The sequence below is a fragment of the Podarcis filfolensis genome, assembly GCF_964270895.1.
Source record: "Podarcis filfolensis genome assembly, chromosome: 6".
In the NCBI taxonomy this organism is placed as follows: domain Eukaryota; kingdom Metazoa; phylum Chordata; class Lepidosauria; order Squamata; family Lacertidae; genus Podarcis; species Podarcis filfolensis.
The window spans coordinates 6553596-6576173 of NC_139609.1; the positions used below are offsets into that span (position 1 = coordinate 6553596).

Below are 22578 nucleotides of genomic sequence, written 5' to 3' on the forward strand. Positions count from 1 at the left end.
CAGGTATCGAGGCAAAAAACGCAAATGCTAAGATTCACAGGAAGCCGACTTCTGTTCCCAATATCACATTCTGCTGGTTTCCCTCATTCTCAAAGAATTACATCATATACCCAGCCCAGCCCAGCCCAGAATATATTCCGGATGTCCATTACTATTTTGTTCTTTTCTCATGGAGAACACGTTTTAGCTGCAAAAGAATGAAGATACTTCTTACGCTCTAAATGATCTGGAATAAAAATGCATAAATCTAATCCCAAGTACAGTGACCCTGCCTATTAAATCTTCCATGCCTCACTTGGCCAGCCTGTATAGCAGTTTCTCAAGTGAACAGCACATAAATCCTGCTTTGCTGCATGTCACAGGTCTAGTCACAAACAAAGCAAGTGGGGAGGCTAAGAAAAGAATTGCCTGCTTTCAAACATGTATGTGCCTGAAGACAACATGTATAGGAACTGTTCTTAATTCAGACAGAAAGAGAAAGCATAGCAAAGATAATTAAAAGGCTCATTCAGTAGAAATATTGTATTCACTGCTGCAATATTACGTCCAGTTACCTTGATGCACCCATGGGGGGGGGGATAGAAAAATAGATCTTTTTTGTTCCTCCTCCGGCTCTGAAAAGCATTGGAAAACTTGGGAAGAAATGCAAACATTTCTTATTAAATATTTTCTTTCAGCACAGTGAGTGAAATGCTTTTTAAAGCAGTGCATTAAAATATTGTTACAGGCAATCCACACTGCTGCAAATAACTTGGGAGGCAAGATTCAAAGGTAGTGATGCTGATAGCATTGCTACTGCATCTGACTGGATTACTAAATAAGCAACATCCTTAGGACTTGATGTCAGAAAAGTACTTTCAAAAATATAAAACATGGAAAAGGCTTGCAGTATGGTAGCATACCAAGCATATTATGCCTATGACATGGGAAACTGCTTTTGTTTTTAACTACAGCACCAACTCCTCTTGCTTCTGGATCTAAGTTACCTTACATCTTCTGCATCAAGGGAAATTGATGACTGTTCGTAAATTCAACACTGAACATGAATTAAACATTATTAAGTTTAACAAAAAATAGTCAAACTTACTGCTGCTCAATTACATTATAGGGATGATATTTTCTGAACTTTTTGGGGAAAACTATATATATTTTTATCTGCATGAAAATGCTGAGATCTACATACCGTTTCAAAGCTTACATACAACAAATATTTTAATTTACTATAATGTTTATAGTTTCATTTGTATCATTTTTTGGACTGGAAAAAATTGTATGATTGTTTTTGTTATATTAATTTATTACTCGCCCCAAGTTATGCTGTAAGGCAGTTTACAATAATAATTTTATTATTTGTACCCTGCCCAACTGACTCGGTTACAATTTAAAAGACACTACTGAAAACAGTTTAAAACAGCTTACAATCACAAAAAGGTGTGACCTAAAAATATACATCTCAGGTGTCAAAGTTATACCAGTTTCACCTCCAACACTGGGCATATTTGTAGTTATTGCTTAAATAAAATTACTGTATTTACTCAAGTCTAGTGCACAATCAAATCTAAGGTGAACCTCAATTTTCAGAACCTTGAAACCAAAAAAAGTGTTTGCTGGTGAATGTAATGAGCATGGCAAAAAGTGCACTCTTTACAATGAGTTTTTACTAGCAGTTTCTTCATGGCTTCCTCTCGGCTAGTCAGTGCCCGTTGCAAGATCAGAGATGCTCCATTTTATTTCCTGCTCTGAACAGCTTTCCCCCGCAAGTGAAAAAATTAAAGTAAGAGGCTTTTCCTGGCTCAAAAGAGGAAGGGGTGGGGTGGTGAAGAGAACCACAAAGCAAACACCTGACCTGCCATCTTCAAATCTGAGGAATGTACGGAGAGGAGCGGGCGAAGGCAGCTGATTCTACCTGGGGCTGCAAGAGAGAGCATGTGTGCATGTGTGAATGTGATTGCTCACAGCGGCAGAGCATGCCCAACCGGCACCAGGGGCGGGCACATACCTGCAAGAGTTGTTGAGCTTTCTTTAGGGGAGATTGCCCAAAGTTGTTGTGCGTATGCTCTCATACAGCAGCCTCTATTTGCAGCCTGGGTGGGGCACAGGGCACATTTCCTTCAAAAGGAAGGGGATTTCGCCTAATTTGGAACTGGGAGGTTGGACACCTGCAATTTCAAAACCTTTCCTCGTGACTGGAGAGAGGATATAATCCTCAAGAGCTGACTGGCACCCTTTTTGAACAGGATGAAATCCCCCCACATCGGTATAAATTCCTCCCAGCCCTGCTTAAGAGCTATTTTGGCATTGTTTTAACAGTGCTTTTTTCTATCAGCTTGCGCTCAAGGGCCCTGGCACCTCCTTCCCAAAGCCTTTGGGAGGTCGGATGCTCTTGAGCGGATTGGAGCACCTTCCCCACCACCTTCCCAAAGGCTGCCTGGGTTTGAAAAGGAGGCAAATTTAAACACTGAATGCAAGCCACATCTGCAAAGGCACAAGTGGGAGTGCACTCTGTGTTGTGCACTTCCAACTGTCCTTTCCCATTTCTGCAGTGTTAGAAACTGGGGTAGAAAAGGTGGACGGCTCCTGGAACCTGGGCGCCAAAACAGAATGTCTAGTTGCCACTGGGGGGCGGGTTGACAACACCTTATTATTATTTTCATAAGCATGAATTAATAAGCAATTCACATAAGTGACACTTTTAGCAGAAACTGTTAATACATGTTTAATTTGGTTTATAATAAAAACATTGGTACCATACTTCAGTTTTCAAAACACTCTTTATTCTGAAGCTCCTTAACATATGGTCTATCCTTAACATATACTTCGAGGCTTCAAAGTACATACATTTCAGTAATCCTCGAGTGTCAGCCAAGCGTAAAAAATTGCACCAAGACTTTCTGAGGTGCTTACAAATGGGGAAATGTGCCTGGTGCCCTGCTAATTTCGAACTCTGCACTCCAGATGTTATAGGAAGTCAGATGGGTGATAGGTGAGTGGCCTTGTCCATCTGTCAATGTAGCCTGTGGACGGTGGGTCACTATCGGATCCAGGCCTCTGGCTAAAAGTACGTTTCCGAGCACAATTCAAAGTGTTGGTGCTAACCTTTAAAGCCCTAAACGGCCGCAGCCCAGTATACCTGAAGAAGCATCTCCACCCCCCATTGTTCTGCCTGGACACTGAGGTCCAGCGCCAAGGGCCTTCTGGCGGTTCCCTCACTGCGAGGTTACAGGGAACCAGGCAGAGGGCCTTCTCGATGGTGGTGCCCGCCCTGTGGAATGCCCTCCCATCAGATGTCAAATAAATAAACAACTATCAGACTTTTAGAAGACATCTGAAGGCAGCCCTGTTTAAAGAAGTTTTTAAGGTTTGATGTTTTGTTCTGTTTTTAATCTGTTGGGAGCCATCTACTACTACTACTAAAAGTGCATTTCATAGCTATACATAAAACTTTTCTACGGCCAAGTCATGTAAGAAGCCTCCACGTACAGTCACTGACTTGGGAAAAGTAATGAGAAGGGTTGCAATGATGCTGACGGTTCGATAATAAAAGTGTGAAAGGACCTGTTGTTTTCATATTTGATAAGAATGGGGCATATAATTCATTAACTGAAGAATACCCTATCTTTAGAGAAGCAGATATTCCAGAAAGTCGTATGCCTCTAACAGTAGCCTAGAAGTGGCTTGGATTACTAGTTTATTGCTATAGATATCAGAAAGTTAACTTCTCGTTTATTACTACTGATCACCAGAAAATAATCACAAACCATTCCTGGACTTGCAATTTATACAAATTTATCTTATATGGCTAAACAACCTGTGACCTCTGGCAATACTGATAGAGCTGAACAATGTACTGTAGAAACACACAGATGTTTCAGTTCACTTCATCGAGGATGAGTTTCTAGTCCTGAATTTTAAACTCCCTCCCCTGCTTTCAACAAATTAATTCATATGAGTTCCTGATTAATAATAAAAAGCCATGCCATCAGCATTCAGAACCCCAGCCGGGAATGTCATGGCTCAAAGGGCAGAAATCTGCTTAGAGCTACAAGAGAACCCAACTGAATTTGTGGCGTCTCAGTCTATGAATGCGTAAGCACTTCATCTGTTCACCGCAACACAATATGCTGAGAGACTACATGCTACAGGCCAAAAGCAGGACAAATAGTCAGTGGGCAAAGATAGTAACCAGCAAGTCAAACAGGTTTTATTTTGTCTGACCATTTACGCGCCAGATATTTACTATCTGGGAAACTCTCAAGCCTTTAAAAAGGAACTTTGCGAGTGTTGGTGCTGTGCTTTAAAGCCTTAAATGGCCTTGGCCCAGTATGCGTGAAGGAGCTTCTCCATGCCCATCACTCCATGGCCATCATGGACACTGAGGTCCAGCTCTGGTAATAATAATAATAATTCTCGTAACACTGCTACTGAGTGCAGACCAAAATACCATACCTCCCCTTCTCCAACCAGTGCAGAGCAAGAGATAACTTACAGCCATCCTATCTGGTTTTATCTTCAGGTTGGATCCAGACTTTGCTTCCAACAATGGGAAGTACATTTCAGAAGGTTGAGGGACCCCGAGGAACAGCGTGGGAAGTGGCATTAGGTGCTGTAGAGGAAGGGGGAAGTTGGCAATGGTCACCTTCTCCACTTCCACCAGTAGGATCCCTCCACTGAATGAAAAGGCTTCTATGGATGGAAGGTAAAGCCTGGACCTAACTCACTAAACAATTTTTCCCCCCCATGTGAAGCTGAACCTCAGTATAGAGTAAGCAGAGGGAAAATCCCAGTATGCATAAATTGCACTATTAAATATTTACTTCTCATTGTGAAGGCATGGCAAGGAGGAGAATTTCTGGCACTACTTTAGAAACATGAACTGCTGATTCCTTCTGACAAAGTTACATTGGGTAGAGGGTGGGTGGGTGGGTACACATTCAAAGGCATGGCTTGCAGAAGCCTGAAGCACTTCAGCATGCCAGACCATAATATAGTACTTTATTGTAAAAAGAAGTTTTCAGGGAACACAGGTGACATATATTTTACCCTAAAACTCCTTTAGATGACAAGTGAAAGAGCTGCCCCTCTTTTGGCAAAGGTATAAAGACACTTCACTGGCAATGAATTAGCTGCTGCTCCATCATTTCTAAGGCCCATTTCATATATCACAATGGCAACACAATTGATGTTGAAGTCAAGAACAATATGGGTACCCCTCCATAAAGCAAGTCATTTGTATGAAGTACATCCCACATAATCCAGACTGATTTTAGCCACACCAGCAAAATCATGTTCACAAATAGCCTATGGTCAAGTGATGTGAATATCTGCTGCACAGATACAGAAGGGCAGCAAAGGGTGTCCAAATACAGTTTAGTTAATAAGAGTGAGTGTTCCATATGTGGAGCTATTGCCAATGAAAAACATTACAGGGTACTCCTATTTACACCACTGCTTTATCAGGTATTTCTTGAACCAGAGTACGATTATTCAATTAAGCTCCCACTATCTTTGCCATCAGTCCAGAGAGGGGTCATCTACAGGGCATGTGGCCTCTTTGGAAAGTTTTTGGGTGCCATTAAGGGGTGGAGTGGGAAGCAGACAGATCAAATCCATAGGGACAATCCACAAAATTTCTTTCCTGTGCCAGCCACATTAAAATTAACTATTCATTTCAATTAGGATTGCACTAGAGAATTTCCCCAGGGCATGTGCCCCATGTTAATTAAGAGGAAGAGGGGTGCCATTTGGGGTTTTGTGTTTTGTTTTGTTTTTTGCTTTAAACACCAGCCTATCTCTGACCTGCTGTAACTGTTATCACATTCAAAAGTCAAAGTCCAACCATGTGTCAGGTAATTGTTGCTTAGGAGTGTTTTAGAGTTGGACAATTCTTCCACTAACAGATGTCTGGTCAGACACACTGCAGCAGAGATATAGCAGCTGCAAGGAAGGATTAGAGAAATGAGGAGACATTAATTTGACATACCAGCCTTTAAGACAGATTAATCCCTCCCCTGGCCCAATACCTTCTCATCTTTCGTATTCACATCCACTTTTTTTGATCGGATGGCTTTGGTTACATGGTCAATGTTGTTTTCTCTGCAGTAGTCAAATATGTTCTTATCTTCTTCCCTAAGAAGACATAAGGGAGAGTGAGCAAATGCGTACTGTTACTGAGCAACGCACAGAAACTACACAAACATAAGATGCCCAGCTTTTCCACCAATTCAATCATTTCAGCATTACTGAGTACTACAGATTTCCAGTGCTTTGAATGCAAACAGCATAATTCAGGTTGGGATACACTCTGCATCACACATAACTAAAACAATATACTGAAAGCTAACCTCCCGCAAGGAATGAAGAAAACCAACACAAACCAATTTCAGCCATGAGGAAAAATGTGCACGAATTCATAATAAATTAGTATCTAAAGTTGTACCTTAATATATCTCTATAAAGCCCCATTTGACACGTACAGACTTTAATATATATTAGTGCACTGGGGCTGACAGTATTTCTTAGCAAAATAAATATGGAATATTCCTTCTGCCATCCATTATTTACAAACCAGGGTCTGTTCTCCCTTTTTCTGAAGACCCCCCCCCCAAAAAAAGTAGCAAGTCTGATACAGATAACTTATATAAAGTGGGCTAGTGGGAAAAGGTCACCAACAAAGACTCCAGTGGACATAGTCTCAGTATCACCATTCAGTGGTGAGCAGCAAACCAGACTTTCTCGAAAGGATGCTTGAAAGGAAGGCAGAAGGGCTTGGGAAGATAACATGTGGTTTGGTGTTGCGTCTCAACTAACAAACCATAGTTTGCAATTAGCAAATGAACTAGAATCAGAAACCAAAGTTTGGCAGGCACAATAGGCTCTCTCCAACTCCACAAGCTGTTGCACTAGGGTGGTTAAAGTGTTTCTGAAGCCAAGTGCTGAGAGGGTAGAAAACAAATGCAGACAATTCTTTGTCTGAACCACAGTTTGCTTGTTGTGCATTTGTAAGCTCAAATGTTGGTTTGGTTTCTAAACTACTGTTAGCATAAACCAAACTGGCAATGAAACTGAACCAACGTTGTTGTGAAACCTATGGCCACATTCAGACAATTATACCTTGGCTTATTAAACTGAGATACGAATAAGGCTTTTGCTATACACACATCCCTTTTCTGGTGTGCCTCAATAAGCCAGGTAGTCTCTAATTAACCTAAGCTACCTTGCCTTTTTAAAATAAGGTGATGATAAACAAGAGGAATATATGAATGAATGAAATAATGAGAGAGGTACAATATAAACAGGAAATGTTGAGTGTGCCCTGTCAAAGTCTTTCATTGCTGTATGATCAGGTTTATCTTGTGGATATACTTTAGCACTCTTAATCTGAACTTCTCCAAGTTGTGAAACACAAAAGTAACTCAAAACATGGAACCAAGACACTGACTTAAAAGCACGCCAGGATGTATATCTACCATTCATGTTTACACAATGAAAAATGCTTGAAAACAGTCTAGTCTGGTTCAGAGCAATACACACTTTAGAAAACACATTGAACTAAAAAAAAATCATACCTCACTTAGAACTGAACATTTCCTGAGTGACTTACAAAGGGGAAAGAAATTCAGTTCTACCAGAAAGATAGCCACAAAACAACCATAAGCATCAGTGTTAGTTTTCAAAGGATAGGAGCAATGCTACAATTAACATGTTTTCACTCCCCACCCACATTTTATTTCCTCATTTTCAAATACTCTGGTGCAATTTGATGGTATTTAGCTTGTTTGTCCACAGGAACATAAGCAGAAACTACGAGCTGAAGTCTCAGCAAACGATAAGCTTGCTACAATGGGAGCACTGCCAACTTCAAATTCATCATGCTGCAAAAAAAGGTTCCAGGTTATAATGGAACTAATCTCACAGTTCACAAATTGAAGTATAGCTTACATGCATGCAGGATACTGACAATAACAAACTAATCAAGAGGTCAAATAAAATATAACCACTTTTGTAGTTCAAACACAAAACAATACAATAATTGATGGCTTTTATATCTTGCAAGCAACAATCCCTCCAAGAAACCACGTATGTGCTGAAACAGGTGAGGAAAAACCCCAGAACAAATGGCACATCACTTATGCTGTTTCTTAACTCCTTTAGCTTTATGTGCTTTGTGAATTATGATTCATTCTTCAGAACTCAGGGATTTCTTCTCCTTCCCTTCTGCTAGTGTAGCACTTTTGAAAAGAAAGTGCTGATACTGGGCTCCTGCTGCAGAAAAAATGCCAGAACAGACTTCCTCTGACCTACTCCTCACTGTGGATGTGGTCTCTAAAGAATCTTTCTCCTAAGCATATGCACTTTCCTTTTACCTACATTGGGTGCTATATACTACTGCAGGTTGTAAGTGGGGAAATCATATATCTGAAGGCTTTCTTGCTAAAAAAGAGAGAAAGCAAGGGCTCCTGAAGGAGTCCATTGCACTGCTGAACAGCTCCCACTGTCAGAAAGTTCTTCCTCATGTTTAGTCGGAATCTGCTATCCTGTAACTTGAAACCATTAGTCCTACCCTCCAGAGCAGGAGAAAACAAGTTTGCTGCATTTTCCATGTGACAGCCCTTAAGATATTTCAAGACGGCTATCAGATCTCCTCTTAGTCTCCTCTTTTCCAGGCTAAACATACCCAGCTCCTTCAACAGCCCCTCATAAAGTTGGTTTATGATCAAATCTTCGTTGCCCTCCTCTGCACACATTCCAGCTTGTCAATATCTTTCTTAAATTGTGGCGCCCAGAACAGTATTCCAGGTGTGCTCTGACCAAGGCAGAATAGAGTGCTACTATTGCTTCCCTTGATCTGAACACTATGCGTCTATTGATGCAGCCCAGAATAGCATTAACTTTTTTTGCTGCTGCATCACACTACTGACTTATGTTAAGCTTGTGGTCCACTAAGACCCTTAGATCCTTTACACATGTACTACTAGTAAGCCAGGTGTTCCCCATCTTATATTTGTGCAGCTGGTTCTTTCTGCCTAAGTGCAAAACCTTACATTTGTCCCTAATGAAATTAATTTTGTTAGTTTGGGCCCAGTTCTCCAATTTGCACACATATAATTGGAACTTAATAAACACTGAATGGTACTAGCACTAAAAAAACTGGCAGGAGCAGAAGGATCATTGGTGAAAAGAGGAATACAGCACTCCTGGCCGTCTCTTGTTTCTTTGATGATAATTCACTAAACAACTGAAACTCGGTTTATTTAGAAAAGTTATTTAAGCTTTTTAAAACAGTCTATGCAGTTTGAACTTCTTTGTGAAGGAGAAAAGATGCTTATGCTCGGTTTATCTGGACAAAGCCCTGAAATGTCTTCCCATTTTTTTTAATCTTGCCCCACAAGCAGCTCATATTATCCAGTGAGTCTTTCAAATTTCTACTCTTTTAAAAGAAAAGGCTCTGGGATTATTCTGCATCATTGGAAACACTGCACAGAATCTTCCTTGTCTGCCTACCTTTGTGTTGGGTCATCTTTGAAGCTAAACAGACAGCTCAGATGGTTGTTATGCTCCATCACTGTACCCTCTCTACCCTCTCTGTTTTTCTGGACCTGTCTAATTGTTGTGGTAGAAGGAGATTTGGTTGAAGGATCCTACCTTGCCCAGCAAGGCCCATGTGCCACAAACAGGTGGCCTTGCCTTTCTGCTTGGCACCGTGCCACTGAGTGTACTGAAGCTCAATGAAGCAGAGAGAGAGAGAGAGAGAGATGGGAGCCAAGGCACAGTTACAACAGTTACTGTTTATGTCAAGGCCTTCTTACCCCCAAGGGACCCATCTTCACATAATCTATAATTATCTCTTCGTTTAATCGCCCCGTCACTTCTGAGGCTCTCCTGGGCACAGGAAGAGGAAAAGCTCATTAAGTGAACCTTTTCTCCTCTCTCCAGCCACCCATAGCTTTTAATTGCTTGGTGTTGTTATAATCTATCAGTGCAACTGGGATCATTTTCATAAGAAAGGGAGGTGGGAGGGAGAGAAGCAGGCACGTGTCCCTGAGGTATGCACTGCAGACAAACCTTTGCTTTCTCAATTATTTATGCCAGCTGAGGTTTTACAAGCTGAATAAATCCATAACTCAAGTTTATTCTGAACAGTCTGGTTCCCCAGGGTGGAAGTGTTGCCCACTTGCCTGCACACTTCTGTGCTGTCCTCAGAGAATAACTAGGACATAACAAGACATGTGTCAGCCAATTGCCCATGCATGAAAGAAGTATGCACAAAATTCAAGATTACCAAGCATTTGAAAAGTCATAGTATAACCACCTCCCTCAATGCAACATGTTTTTTGACTTTTACAACACAAGGGAATGTAGCCTTTGCTACATACTCTAGCGCCTATCCAGTTAAAATGAAAAGTAAAAATCCATTGTGCTTGTCAGAAAGTAAGAATGCAAGTAAACCCCCTGAAGGCTTCTACAAATGGCAAATTCCTTGACAAATTCCTTTGCCACTCCTGCCCCACCCAGCGCTATGACCATGGGAATACAGATCTCTCTCCTTCGGGCTACATCTCTGCTGCTGGGGAAGTAACAATTACCAACACTTAAATCACAAATTGTAATTGACAGCAAAATCAAAATCTTCTCCCCACTACTACCAAAAAGTCCTACAATTGATAGTGTGTGTAATATGACTATTCAATTGTCAGGTATACTTACCAGATGTCTGTGACATCACCATAGCTGTCAACGTTTCCCTTTAAGGGAAATTCCCTTATTCCGAATAGGATTCCTCGCAAGAAAAGGGAAAAGTTGACAGCTATGGAAATCACTCATGCCAACCTTTTTTCCTTTAAAAAGGAGAGCATTTCCCTGCTCTTCCACATAAGTGCATTCTATATACAAAGGCTTAGTTCAAACATAATGCTAACTGAACATGCAAATATGTACAGGAGATTGTAGTCTCTTTGCTGCATACTGTTGTGAGTTAAGCCATGTTTTCCATCCACCAGACAAACCATGAGCTGCAATCTATCCCTTGATGCCTAAGCAGATTCCTACGGGAAGAAGTAGTCCCAAAATTATTTAGAGCTATACCTAGAAATTTGAATTGTGCTCAGAAACAGGATCAGAATCTAGTAAAACTGTTTTAGCAAATGAGTTGCAATAACCAGTTCTGCTCAAGAGTATGCCTGCAGCATTCTAGAGTAACTGTATTTTCTGAACACTTTCGAGAGGCAACCCCACACATTATGTGTTGCAGTAATCCCACCAAGACCAAACTAAGGCAGGGGTGGGCAGAAGGCAGACTGGGATCTACTGGGTAGATCTCTCAGAAATTTCCAGTTGACTGGCAAGAATTTCTGACTCTCAGTTGTTTATTAACAAAATTATTCCTCCTTATATTGAATTACTGAAATGAAGAAACCTGATGGGGGTGTTAACCACAAGTGGATTTTTGCATGGAAGGACAGAGAGTTCAGTTCTGATGCTCAAAAACAAATCCCTCAATTTTTCAATGTTATGCACATGGCTCCAGTGGTTCTACTGCAAGCATGAAAGTTGCCCACTCCATAACTGAGGCATGTGTAACTATGGTCAGAATTGGTGCTTACATATCTGAGCCAAGCCACTGCCAAGAAAAAAGCTGTATATTCTTGACAAAATCATGGAGTATGTCTTAGTTCCGCACACTTAACAATCAGTTGAAGTTTTATAGCACAACCCTAAACAGGTACACTCAGAAGTCTCACTGAGTTCAGTGGAACTTACTCTCAAGTAACCATGTATAGAATTGCAAGCTTCAATCATTAGATTGTTTCTGGAATCTGTTAGTTTTAGGGGAAGTTTACAACTGTATGGAAAAAGCTGCTCGTTAAAATTCTGCAAGCCTTTGCACCTGACCACACGCAGTGACCTCTGGTATTTTCTGCCAAAACAGTTCATTTGTCTCTCAGATCAACTAATCAATTCCAGAGCCATCAATCATTCCAGTTCAGTACTAGTCTAGCTCAGAGTTGGCCAGATGGCTGCCTCTGTTAATGGGATTAATAAAATTCTGATAGATTACATGGCATCAGACTACAAAATATGATAGGGACTATCAAAAATGCTGGAGAAGATTGTGAGGAGAGGGAAGAGACAATAGCCCATCATTTCTTGGCAGTTTAGATCCCTGTAGTGTTCCCAAAACAAGGAAGGAGATCACTACAGTTCCCTCTTCATGCTGCTGCAAAAAGCTATCCTTTACTTTTTAATCTGTTCCTTTAGTACTTCTACCTAAAAGGACCACTTTAAAAAAAATCATTTTTGATCAGTTTTGTTCAAGTTTTCACATTCTACAGTACAAAACATTTCTCAAATTTGCAATATCCAACTTAACAAAAACAGCATTTAAAGACACTGCTTAAAACAGTTGCCACCTAGCTAAAGCACATTGCTATATTTCTGCACAGTTTACAAGGGTGTTTAGTCATTAAATGAATATATACAGAGTGAGTGAGTGAGAGGGTGGGTGGGTGTTTTGTATCTGTATGCAGCTCCTGGTGAGCAGACACTGTTGTTACTTGCATTGTTTAGACATAGGTTGCTGTTTTTCAGAAACAGAGAAAGGGTACATTATATTGAAAAACATCTTATTTTATTTGAAGTTGAGTGGGAAACACACACACACACCCCAGAAAAATCAGGAGCAGGCAACATATTTAGTATCAATGGTCCGATTAAAGTTCATTATGAGCCAGTAGTCTGCAGCTATCAGCACATTCCTACAAATGGATACTTGGAATGAAGTCCTGTTGAGTTCAATGAGACTTACCTCCAAGTGAAAGTACATAGAACTATAGCTTAATTTCTATAGCAGTTTAGCTGTTTACACACACACACACACACACACCCCTGCTTACAGATTATTGGACAGATGACTTTTCTACAATATCACATAATTCATTCCCTCAGGGCACCAAATCCAGACGCCATCACAGAGGCATTTTCAGCAGTTTGTTTGTGTTTCCTTTCATTAAGGTTCAGCAAAATTTGAAATAGAGGGTAAAATCCAACAGCATCCATTTGCCAGTGGAAACGACACTGCTGGTGGAATGATTTTTCCTCCCCCCCCCCCCCACAGCTCCTGGCATGTCCAGAAGATCTACTCTGGAGCAGATGGGTGGGGGACTGCCTTCATGCAATGGTGGATGTTGCTTAGAACTTAGCATGCAGGGCAATGGCAGACAGAAGAACCAAGAGTCAGGTGGGACTGAAAAATATTGGGGCTGGGTGAGGAATTAATATCTTTATTAGGCACAGTGCTTTAGTGTTTTCAAAGTGTATGACATACATAAAACCATTCAGTAGTCCTCACCTGTCAGGGAACTGCCATCGGAGCCAGAGGCGGAGGCAAGGCTCCAGAGCGATGCTGGAGAGGGGCCCAGCAGGGGGAGAGGCAGCCCATCTGCTGGGGAAGGAAATCAGCGTAACACCAGGGGTGAAGGGGGGCAGATGGGGGAATTGGCGAAGGGGCTCCAGGACTCCTCGCCGGAGACCAGCGGGGAGAGCACATGTCCTCCGCTGCCCACACCCACCCTGCGCAGAAGACTTCCGTGCAGGGAGAGTAGGCGGAGACTTGGCGTCAAAGAACTTCTTTGCTGGAAGAAGTTCAAGAAACGCCCACTGACGGATTCTGCCAGCGACTGAAACAGCCACAAAGTGAAGGGCTGTCCAGACAGAAAGGGTTTAACCAGGTAACCTAGCCAGGAGTGGCGGCAACTTACGCACGAGCAACCCCTATAACCATTACATCACCCCACCCCTCCCTTAGGAAATTAGATTAGCCTTGCTACTTCATTGGGGATTTTGCTGGTGTGAGATCTGAATGCAGCACATACTCTTTTCCATTACACTATGCCAGTTCTCTGACCAGAAAATTAATGTATTTTTGAACAATTTTAATTGGTTATTTAATAGTTAACATTTGATTTGATATAAATATCAAAGTGAGAATAGAACCAAACAAGTGCCGAATACATGCATACTGCAAACCTCAAATATTTTTAAAGAGGTTGGCCCTTGAAAAAACTTTATGTCACTAGTTCAAAATCTTACAACTAACACAACAAATTTTGGCTTCTCTTTATTCCCAGTATTAATCATTTAACAGTTTTCTCTCACATGTCTCATCTCTCATGCCAGACCTATCAAGGAAAATAAAAACGGGTAATTTGAAAAAGAACACTGAGCTCTGATTTAAATCAGATATATATGCTTTAAACTATAGTGAATTTGTTTTAAAATAACTAAGTTTGAAATGAAGTGTTAATTTAATATAAACACATTAAAACCTACACTTAACCTCTATCAACTTTTAATCTTCAAGCTATCAAAACAAATTAGAAAAATAGTGGGGGAAATACCTACTTTTTGAGGTCATTATAAATGGGGCAAAGGAAGAATTATTGATATTGAGGCTTGGTGCTGAGACCAGAAATTAGCAAGCAACCACCGATGCTTTTGTGGGTGGGAAACTAGTATTTTTGTTTAGTGATTTTGGTTTAAAAATCAGTTTACCTGGGAAGTATGAATCCAAAAGCTAAAAATGAAAGCAGGGCATTTGGTTTTGAACAGCACCCAGAGGCCTACACAAAAATATCGGGGTAGGAGATGATGAAAATGCAATACATACAAATAATGTATACTTTAAATGGTTTAGAACTAATCCAAATCCTGTCTTTTATTTTGTTTATAGGATTATGGAGCTAAAACTACTTGAAGCTTAGCATCCAGTAGTGAAAAGGTGGCAAAAGAATAACATGTCAATAGGATATGGTTCACATAATTTTTACCTCTGGCTCATGAGCTCAACATCTCAAGGGCTTCATGTGACACTTAACCAGAAAGAAATGAGATAGGAGCTTGAGGGGTGGTATTTTTCAGGTAGCTTACTAAAGTTAAAGTTAAAGAGCATGGGTTATATTATATCCTATAGTGGTTTTGTGGTAACTAAAAGCACTTTGACTTATATAAGACAGGGCACTTGATTGTCCCCTACTCCCCCTACAATGCTTTGCACTGCCCAAAATGCTCCTGAAGGTTGCATGACTCTCTGGAACAGTGTGATGATATCATCATCATCATCATCATCATCATCAATCATCATCATCCTGCCTTTCACCCAAAGATCCCAAGGTGGTTCACAATAGAAAATGGGTGCATATAGGTAGGGGAGATTAGTGAAAACCAGATGGTCTGTCTTGCGTGCACAAAAGTGATTTCTGCTACTACAAAACCACCATCAGAAACAGCCCCAAAGATTCCTCTCCCACTACAAGGTATTAGTATAGCAAAGCTAGGAAGATGGCATTTTGTCCCATTTTTACTGCTGTGAATAGTCATTCATCGGTTCTTGCATACAGTTTAGCACTGCATAAAACTGGGAGGCCTACATGGGAGGCAACTGGTTCATCATTCTTGTGCCAGAGAAAAATGTTTTTGTTTTCCTGGGCATTTTGGAACCACCAAGGATTGGATGTTTTTCTGATTATGTTTATAAATATTTTTATGTCTTTTTACTGTATTACAGCATTTTGTTTCTGTAAATTATTCCTGTAAATTGCTGTGGGACATTCTGTTGTGGGAAGTGAAGTATAAATTCGAAAAACTAACTACCGTGTATACTCGAGTATAAGCCAACCCGAATAGAAGCCGAGGCACCTAATTTTAGCACAAAAAACTGGGAAAACTTACTGACTCGAGTACAGTGGTACCTCAGGTTAAGTACTTAATTCGTTCCGGAGGTCTGTTCTTAACCTGAAACTGTTCTTAACCTGAAGCACCACTTTAGCTAATGGGGCCTCCTGCTGCCGCCGGAGCACGATTTTTGTTCTCATCCTGAAGCAAAGTTCTTAACCTGAAGCACTATTTCTGGGTTAGTGGAGTCTGTAACCTGAAGCGTATGTAACCTGAATCGTATGTAACCCGAGGTACCACTGTATAAGCCGGTTCACCACACCACAAACCTGGTGGTGGCGGCAATGGCGGAGGAAGAACAAGCAGCCCAAAGGGCTACTTTGAGGCCGCTCGACCCTCCACCGCCACCTCTGCCGCTCGCAAGAGCAGGCATAGGAGCCACGGTTGGGAGAGGCACAGCGCAGTGCAGCGCCTCTCCCAACCGTGGCTCCTGTGCCTGCCCTTGCAAGAGGTGGGCGGCGACGGGACCAGCGGCGAGAAAGGGCTCCTTTCAGGCTGCTCATCCCTCCGCCGCCGCCCCCCTCATTCGAGTATAAGCCGAAGGGGGCTTTTTCAGCATAAAAAAATGTGCTGAAAAAGATGGTTTATACTCAAGTATATACGGCAATTAACTTTTACATTTGGCTTTTCATTGCCTTTTGGACCCACTGTTAACAATTCCTCTGTGGGGCTGTGTAAAGAAAACTAAAAATAACACTTTTGAGGCAGTGGGCTCTAATCCATGAAAGCTTATGTCACAATAAATCTAATACTCTCTGTTGTTTTTGTGAGTCAAATATCTTACTCTGGTGGATGCTAAGTTTGCTTCTTGACAAAAGGACAGCCAGATAGATGATCCTGAGTCTTAGGCAATCTTCCCATCTTCTCATTTTGAAGCTACACTGCCCAAGAATACTGTTAATAGGCCAGCTTACTTAAATGTACAATCATGATCTACAGCTACAGAATAGATAATTGAAAAAAGTCACCTTGTTGTGATCAGACCACTGGGTGATAGAAGTCCGGATGACTGGGCAGTGGAACAAATTAGGAATGTTCAGAGGACTGTTTCACATGGTACATGGCTAAGGCCACCTAATTTCAGCCACATCTACAACCTCTTATGACACATTTGTGAGAAACTTTCCAAAATAATTGCTCTCTGGTCTGCTCTGGGCAGTGTAGTTCAAGCTGGAGTTGTTCAATGTGGCCTCTTGCCATATATGCCACTTCAACTTGTTTAATCTTCAGAAGCTGACCGTCAGTTTGAAGTGGATACAACCACATGCAGCTCAGATCATGCCTTCTGTAGCTCACTAAGGCTGCAATTCTAGGAGATGAGGAAAAATCTGAAGGCAGTAAAATTGCTTCGTTCTATACCCAGTCAAGCTCAAGCCTCAATTCCACTGTCCACTTCAGAGATGTGAATTCCTCCCATTCGATTGACTATTCTTCCACGTCCCAAAAGGATTGCAATCTAAAAGCATTTGATTAAGATTGGTGGAATGTATCGGTAGGGGGGTATTAAATTCTCTATTATGGAAAGATGGCCTAGATTCTACTATATGTAAGCAGTTGCCTCAAATATACAACACACTCAAGTGAACATATTTTGCTGTGGATGAACCCTCCTATTACTGCTTAGACTGAGAATCTTCTAGCCTGAAGAAAAATCACCAAGCACATGACTGCAGAAGAACTCCAGTCACCCCAAAATTTCATCCATCATCCACCCATTTACCGCATTTTTCGCTCCATAAGGTGCACCGGACCATAAGGCGCACCTAGCTTTTAGAGGGGGAAATCAAGAAAAAAAAATTCCGCTTTTCCCAGAGCTTCTTGGGGTTGCCGGGGGAAGCCCGGGTCCCCTCCCCCCAGCCCCAAAGAGCAAAGAAGCCAAGACAGCGAGCAGGATCCATCCCGCTGGCTGTCTTGGCTTGTGCAATAGCCGCACGCAGCCTATCCTGGCCGGAGAGGCTGTGCGAGGCTAAAGAAACCAAGACAGCGAGCGGGATCTATCCCGCTGGCTGTCTTGACTTGTGTCTTGGCGGCTATCCCTGAAGCCTTCAGAGCGCAGCTCGAGTTCCCGCTGCACTCCGCAGGCTTCGGGTTCCTTTTGCTGAAGCCTGGAGAGCAAGACTCTCCTGGCTTCAGCGAAAGGAACCCGAAGCTTGCGGAGCGCAGCGGGAACTTGCCCTGCGCTCTGAAGGCTTCGGGTGGTTATCCCTGAAGCCTGGAGAGCGAGAGGGGTCGGTGCGCACCAACCCCTCTCGCTCTCCAGGCTTCAGCGAAAGGAACGCGAAGCCTCCGGAGCGCAGAGGGAGCGCTCCCTCTGCGCTTCGGAGGCTTCGCATTGCTATCGCTGAAGCCAAGGAGCCTGCATTCGCTCCATAGGACGCACACACATTTCCCCTTAATTTTTGGAGGGGAAAAAGTGTGTCCTATAGAGCGAAAAATATGGTAAATCTGGCTCTCAGTTTTGACATGCAATGGAGTAGGACCATCTTTATAAAATTATCTGCAGTTATTCTTCCCTTGTTTTTCAACTTTTATATTACAACTTCAAGAAAATAAATATAACGAAGCTCTGGATATAAAGGGGAAATTTTCATAAAGATATTAATAGTTCCACTCATACTATTACCATTAGAATACATCAGAATGTGGATCATACACACCAGACCACCTTCCTTCAATTTTCATAGTACCCTCTTCAACAGTTGCCCTTCCCCACAATATCTGCATTTGCTAAAATCATCAAATGCACATTGATCTGTATTTAAAGGGTTAGCTATCAATCCTTGGACTCCACAGAAGTGGTGTTGAAGTAAATAAGCCTGAGACATCTGCAAGATGAATCAAAACATGAAGCTAATAAGTTTTTTTTATTGTAATAATGTTGCAATGGTGTTTCAAGGTTTTTCCCATTATTGTGCTATTTCTACCACTACCTGTGGAAAGGTGTTGCACATAATGTTTCAATGGTGAATTTCGGAGGTAATTCACATTTAGGAGGATAGAAAAAGGAGTGATTAACCGGCAAAAAAAAATAAGTCAGTTGACTGTCCCCACTATTTTGCCTTTGTTAGTTCAAAACAACATTTGTGTTTTGTGTGCTAGCAACACTGATACTTCTGCAAGAACTCCAGTATGTTTTCACATTGGATGGGGCACCACATTCTGAGATTCCTGCATCGCAGGGGGTTAAACTAGATTACCCTTGGGGTCCCTCTTCCAACTCTATAATTTGATTATTATAGATCTCCCATTTCCTGGCATCCCTTACTTCACCACAACTTTCATATAGCACAGGCATGTCCAAAGTCCGTTTTGGGGGCAAAATTCGGCCCGCTGGTCAGTTTAATCTGACCCCTGTGGCAGTTTATTTCCTGGGTTAAAATCCTAAAAAAAAACCTCAACAACTTTGGGGTAAAATAAAATAAAGCTCAACAACTTCAATCCTAAAAAAAGCTTACTGGCCCTTTGGTCAGCCTTCACGGCCCTTCACTTCATCAAATCTGGCCCTCTTTGAAAAAAGTTTGGACACCACTGATATAGCATCAACACAGATTTCTCAGTTTAGTTCCTTTAACATTTTTATTTCTAATGCTGACCCCAATTAGTAACCTTACTTTTACACTGTAAGTTTTAAAATATGTTACCTTTATTCACTTTGGCCAGCAATATTGATTGTGCATCTTCAACTATAAACTTTAAAACAACAGTTCTGCTAAATGAGATTGCAACACAAACCTCCATGTGTTCAATCAGAAGTAAATCCAACAATATTAGTGGGAATTACTCTCAGCTGGAGCTTTAGCTATTAACATTCAGGTGCAAAAAGGCTTTTGAATACAGCTTATAAATGAAAATGGAGTCCCAATGTTAACTTCCTTACAGTACCTATCCAATATTTTCCAGGGAAATAACGTAAAAGGTTTTTGGTAAGTATTAAAAAATTGAACAGTAATTGAAACACAGAAACATACACTCACCCTCCCCAAACATTTCACACTAGGGAAAAAATAGTACCTGGCAGCAATACCGACAGCTACTGATTTAAATTATTAGGGGGCCTAGAAAGTTCGTTCCTGCCATTTATTATCTGACTGGAGAGGCACTATCATTTTTGTTGATATTCTAAACAAACACGGAATGAAAATGAAGCCATGAAAATATACCTGATGGTTTCTTCTTGATACAGTGAGCTGACAACTGGGCCTCCAAACCCAGCTTTTCCCTCCTTTCCTTTCTTTTCTGCTATCTGAAAAAACAAACATTAAAATATCAGTTCTCCAACTGTCACACGAAGAACACAAGAAAGCACAGTCACCGTTTCATAAAGAAGGTGGAGAAAGATTGGTAGAAACAGTGATATTCTGTGCATATTCAAACAGAAATTATTTGAACACTAAGTGGGAATATTGTTCCCAAACAGAAAACAGTTACTTTGCTACACTCACATCATCACTTAAGCCAGCAGTGAGGTGAGCATCCTCATTGCAATATTCAGATGTCTCTTGAATACCGTTTTGTGCTGACAGGCTAGTTGTTTAAACTTTTTCAAGCTGAGCCAGACATGTTTATAACTATTTTGTATTGTTTTTATGACATTGTATGTTTTATTGCTTATTTTGTTGAACACTGCTTTAATATTTTACATGAGGGGGCAGTGGACTTCCGGCAAGGCAAAATGGCGGGCGCTACGGTGGTACATAGCTCCTGATGGCAGCCAGCATCAACTGTGCTGCCTGGTTGGCTCCCAGGCCGCCAGAACTGCCGCCGCCAACACCGCCACTGGAGGCAAACCGGGGGTGCCTGGTGTGTCAGCCGGGGTAGCCGCCAGAACCCACCCCCCGGCAACGACCTTGGCTGAGCTGGGACCGAGAATACCTGGCCAACGGCCCAGCAGAGCCAACCCAAAGAAAAAAGGAGCCCCGACCTCCCCAGCTTACCATTGTTGCCACTGTTGCCGCTGACGCCAAAGGGAAAGAGGAGAGGTAGGAGAGTACCAGGAGGGCCTGGGAGGCCTTGACAAATCGCACGGCCAAGCCCAGGCCCGACCCGAGCCTACCTCCCTGGCGGCTAGCGTGCCAAGAGCACACTGGGGACCAGAAGGAGGCCACGCGACGGAGGACACCCCGGAAGAGAAGAGAGTGCAGAATGCCCCCCCCCATTTTGCTGGAAAGTATATTTTAATAATATTCAAAACCTCCCCCCTTTTTTTTGAGAAGCCCACTGCCGCTACAGCCATCTTTTATTTTTAAAATCTTAATTCCCTTTCCTTAATTTTTAAAAATATTTCTTAAAAATACGTCGTCGTCCCCCCATTTTTTACCTCAAATTTCTCTCTTAAGAATTAAAATGGCGGCAACCAGAAGAGAGCCCTGAATCAGCACAGGCCACTTCACCCCCATGAGAGGCAGTGTGCACATTCTTTTAAATAAATAATAATAATAAAAAGAACAAATTAATGGTGCTTGCTGAAAGCAAAAGAAACAAGTATTTTAGCCAAATTCCCAAATCAACTACTTCCAGAAAATCAAGTCACTGTGTTCCTGCAGTCAGTTCTAATGCTGACCTATGCACCCATCTCTGCATATGTTGTATGATTTACTTGTTCAGAAGTAAAATGGAGTAAGAAGTTCTAGATGCACTTTCCCCCTCTTGATCAGCTTGAATAAACCCCAATTGTATAAAGAAACTGAAGAATGAACAAGTTACAAGTTTGTTACTGAAGAATAATTCATCATGCAAACAAGCCCTCAGAGATATAAATTATTACACAGTTGTATAGGGGACTGCCTATTGTACCAGGCCAGTCTGCTCTGAATGGAAGCTGCTCTCCAACAGTGCTTCTGACTGATCCTTATAATTGAACTTTTCAAGGACTGAACCTGGGACCTTCTGCATGCAAGCCATGTGCTTCAGCATTGTACTATGGCCCACTGTATAGTATATTCCTTCTCAAATGTATAGCACACAAGATATCCCGGAAGAAACTGTGTACTCATGGCATCAGTTCCCAGGTGTAATGGCTACTTAGAGGACATGTCTACACTTGACTCCCTCTTTTTGATTTGACCATCATTGTGCCTTACATGATGTCAGACTGAATCTCCATCGAGAACAGAACTGTCAGCTCCAATTTGCAGCCTCTCTGCTCTCAAAGATCTCAGGCAAAGATCTTTCCCAGCTCTGAGAGCTAAGATCTCTAACTAGAGATGCCAAAGATTAAGCCTGGTAGAGGAAACGGCTGATTAAGACACATGCAATTGATGCGTGATCGCACACATGCACACTGGAAGTGTCCGAAAAAGGGGGAAGAACAGGGGCGGGGCATAATGGGATTATGCACGCTCCCCTGTTGCACACCATGACCTGGAACACAACCCCCATGCAAACTGGGGGTTGCCTGTACATGCAAAGCCTGAACTCTTCCATCAAATTATCTATGCCCCCTCCCCAAAATGGGTCAATCTCTTCCTACTACGCCTCTCAATGTGTTTGAGCTTTTCCCTTGCACTTTCATGTTTTGGTTTATTAACATTTATTCGATCTGCTTTAAAAAGCAAAGACATCACCTTGCCAACAAAGGTCCGTATAGTTAAAGCTATGGTTTTCCCAGTAGTGATGTATGGAAGTGAGAGCTGGACCATAAAGAAGGCTGATCGCCGAAGAATGGATGCTTTTGAATTATGGTGCTGAAAGAGACTCTTGAGAGTCCAATGGACTACAAGAAGATCAAACCTATCCATTCTGAAGGAAATCAGCCCTGAGTGCTCACTGGAAGGACAGATCCTGAAGCTGAGGCTCCAGTACTTTGGCCACCTCATGAGAAGAGAAGACTCCCTGGAAAAGACCCTGATGTTG

The 22578-nt window shown here is 41.9% G+C and overlaps 1 protein-coding gene across 1 annotated transcript in view; it reads right to left on the bottom strand.

The window, feature by feature from the left end:
* The window catches only part of ACBD6 (acyl-CoA binding domain containing 6), a 98457-nt gene that overhangs the window by 53188 nt on the left and 22691 nt on the right, over nucleotides 1-22578 (bottom strand). Inside the window, exons 4-5 of the mRNA XM_083621659.1 lie at nucleotides 19887-19969; nucleotides 6021-6126 (exon numbers count right to left, since the gene is read on the bottom strand). Of these exons, the coding sequence (XP_083477785.1) occupies nucleotides 6021-6126; nucleotides 19887-19969 (189 nt within the window). The remainder of the gene's footprint in view (nucleotides 1-6020; nucleotides 6127-19886; nucleotides 19970-22578) is intronic.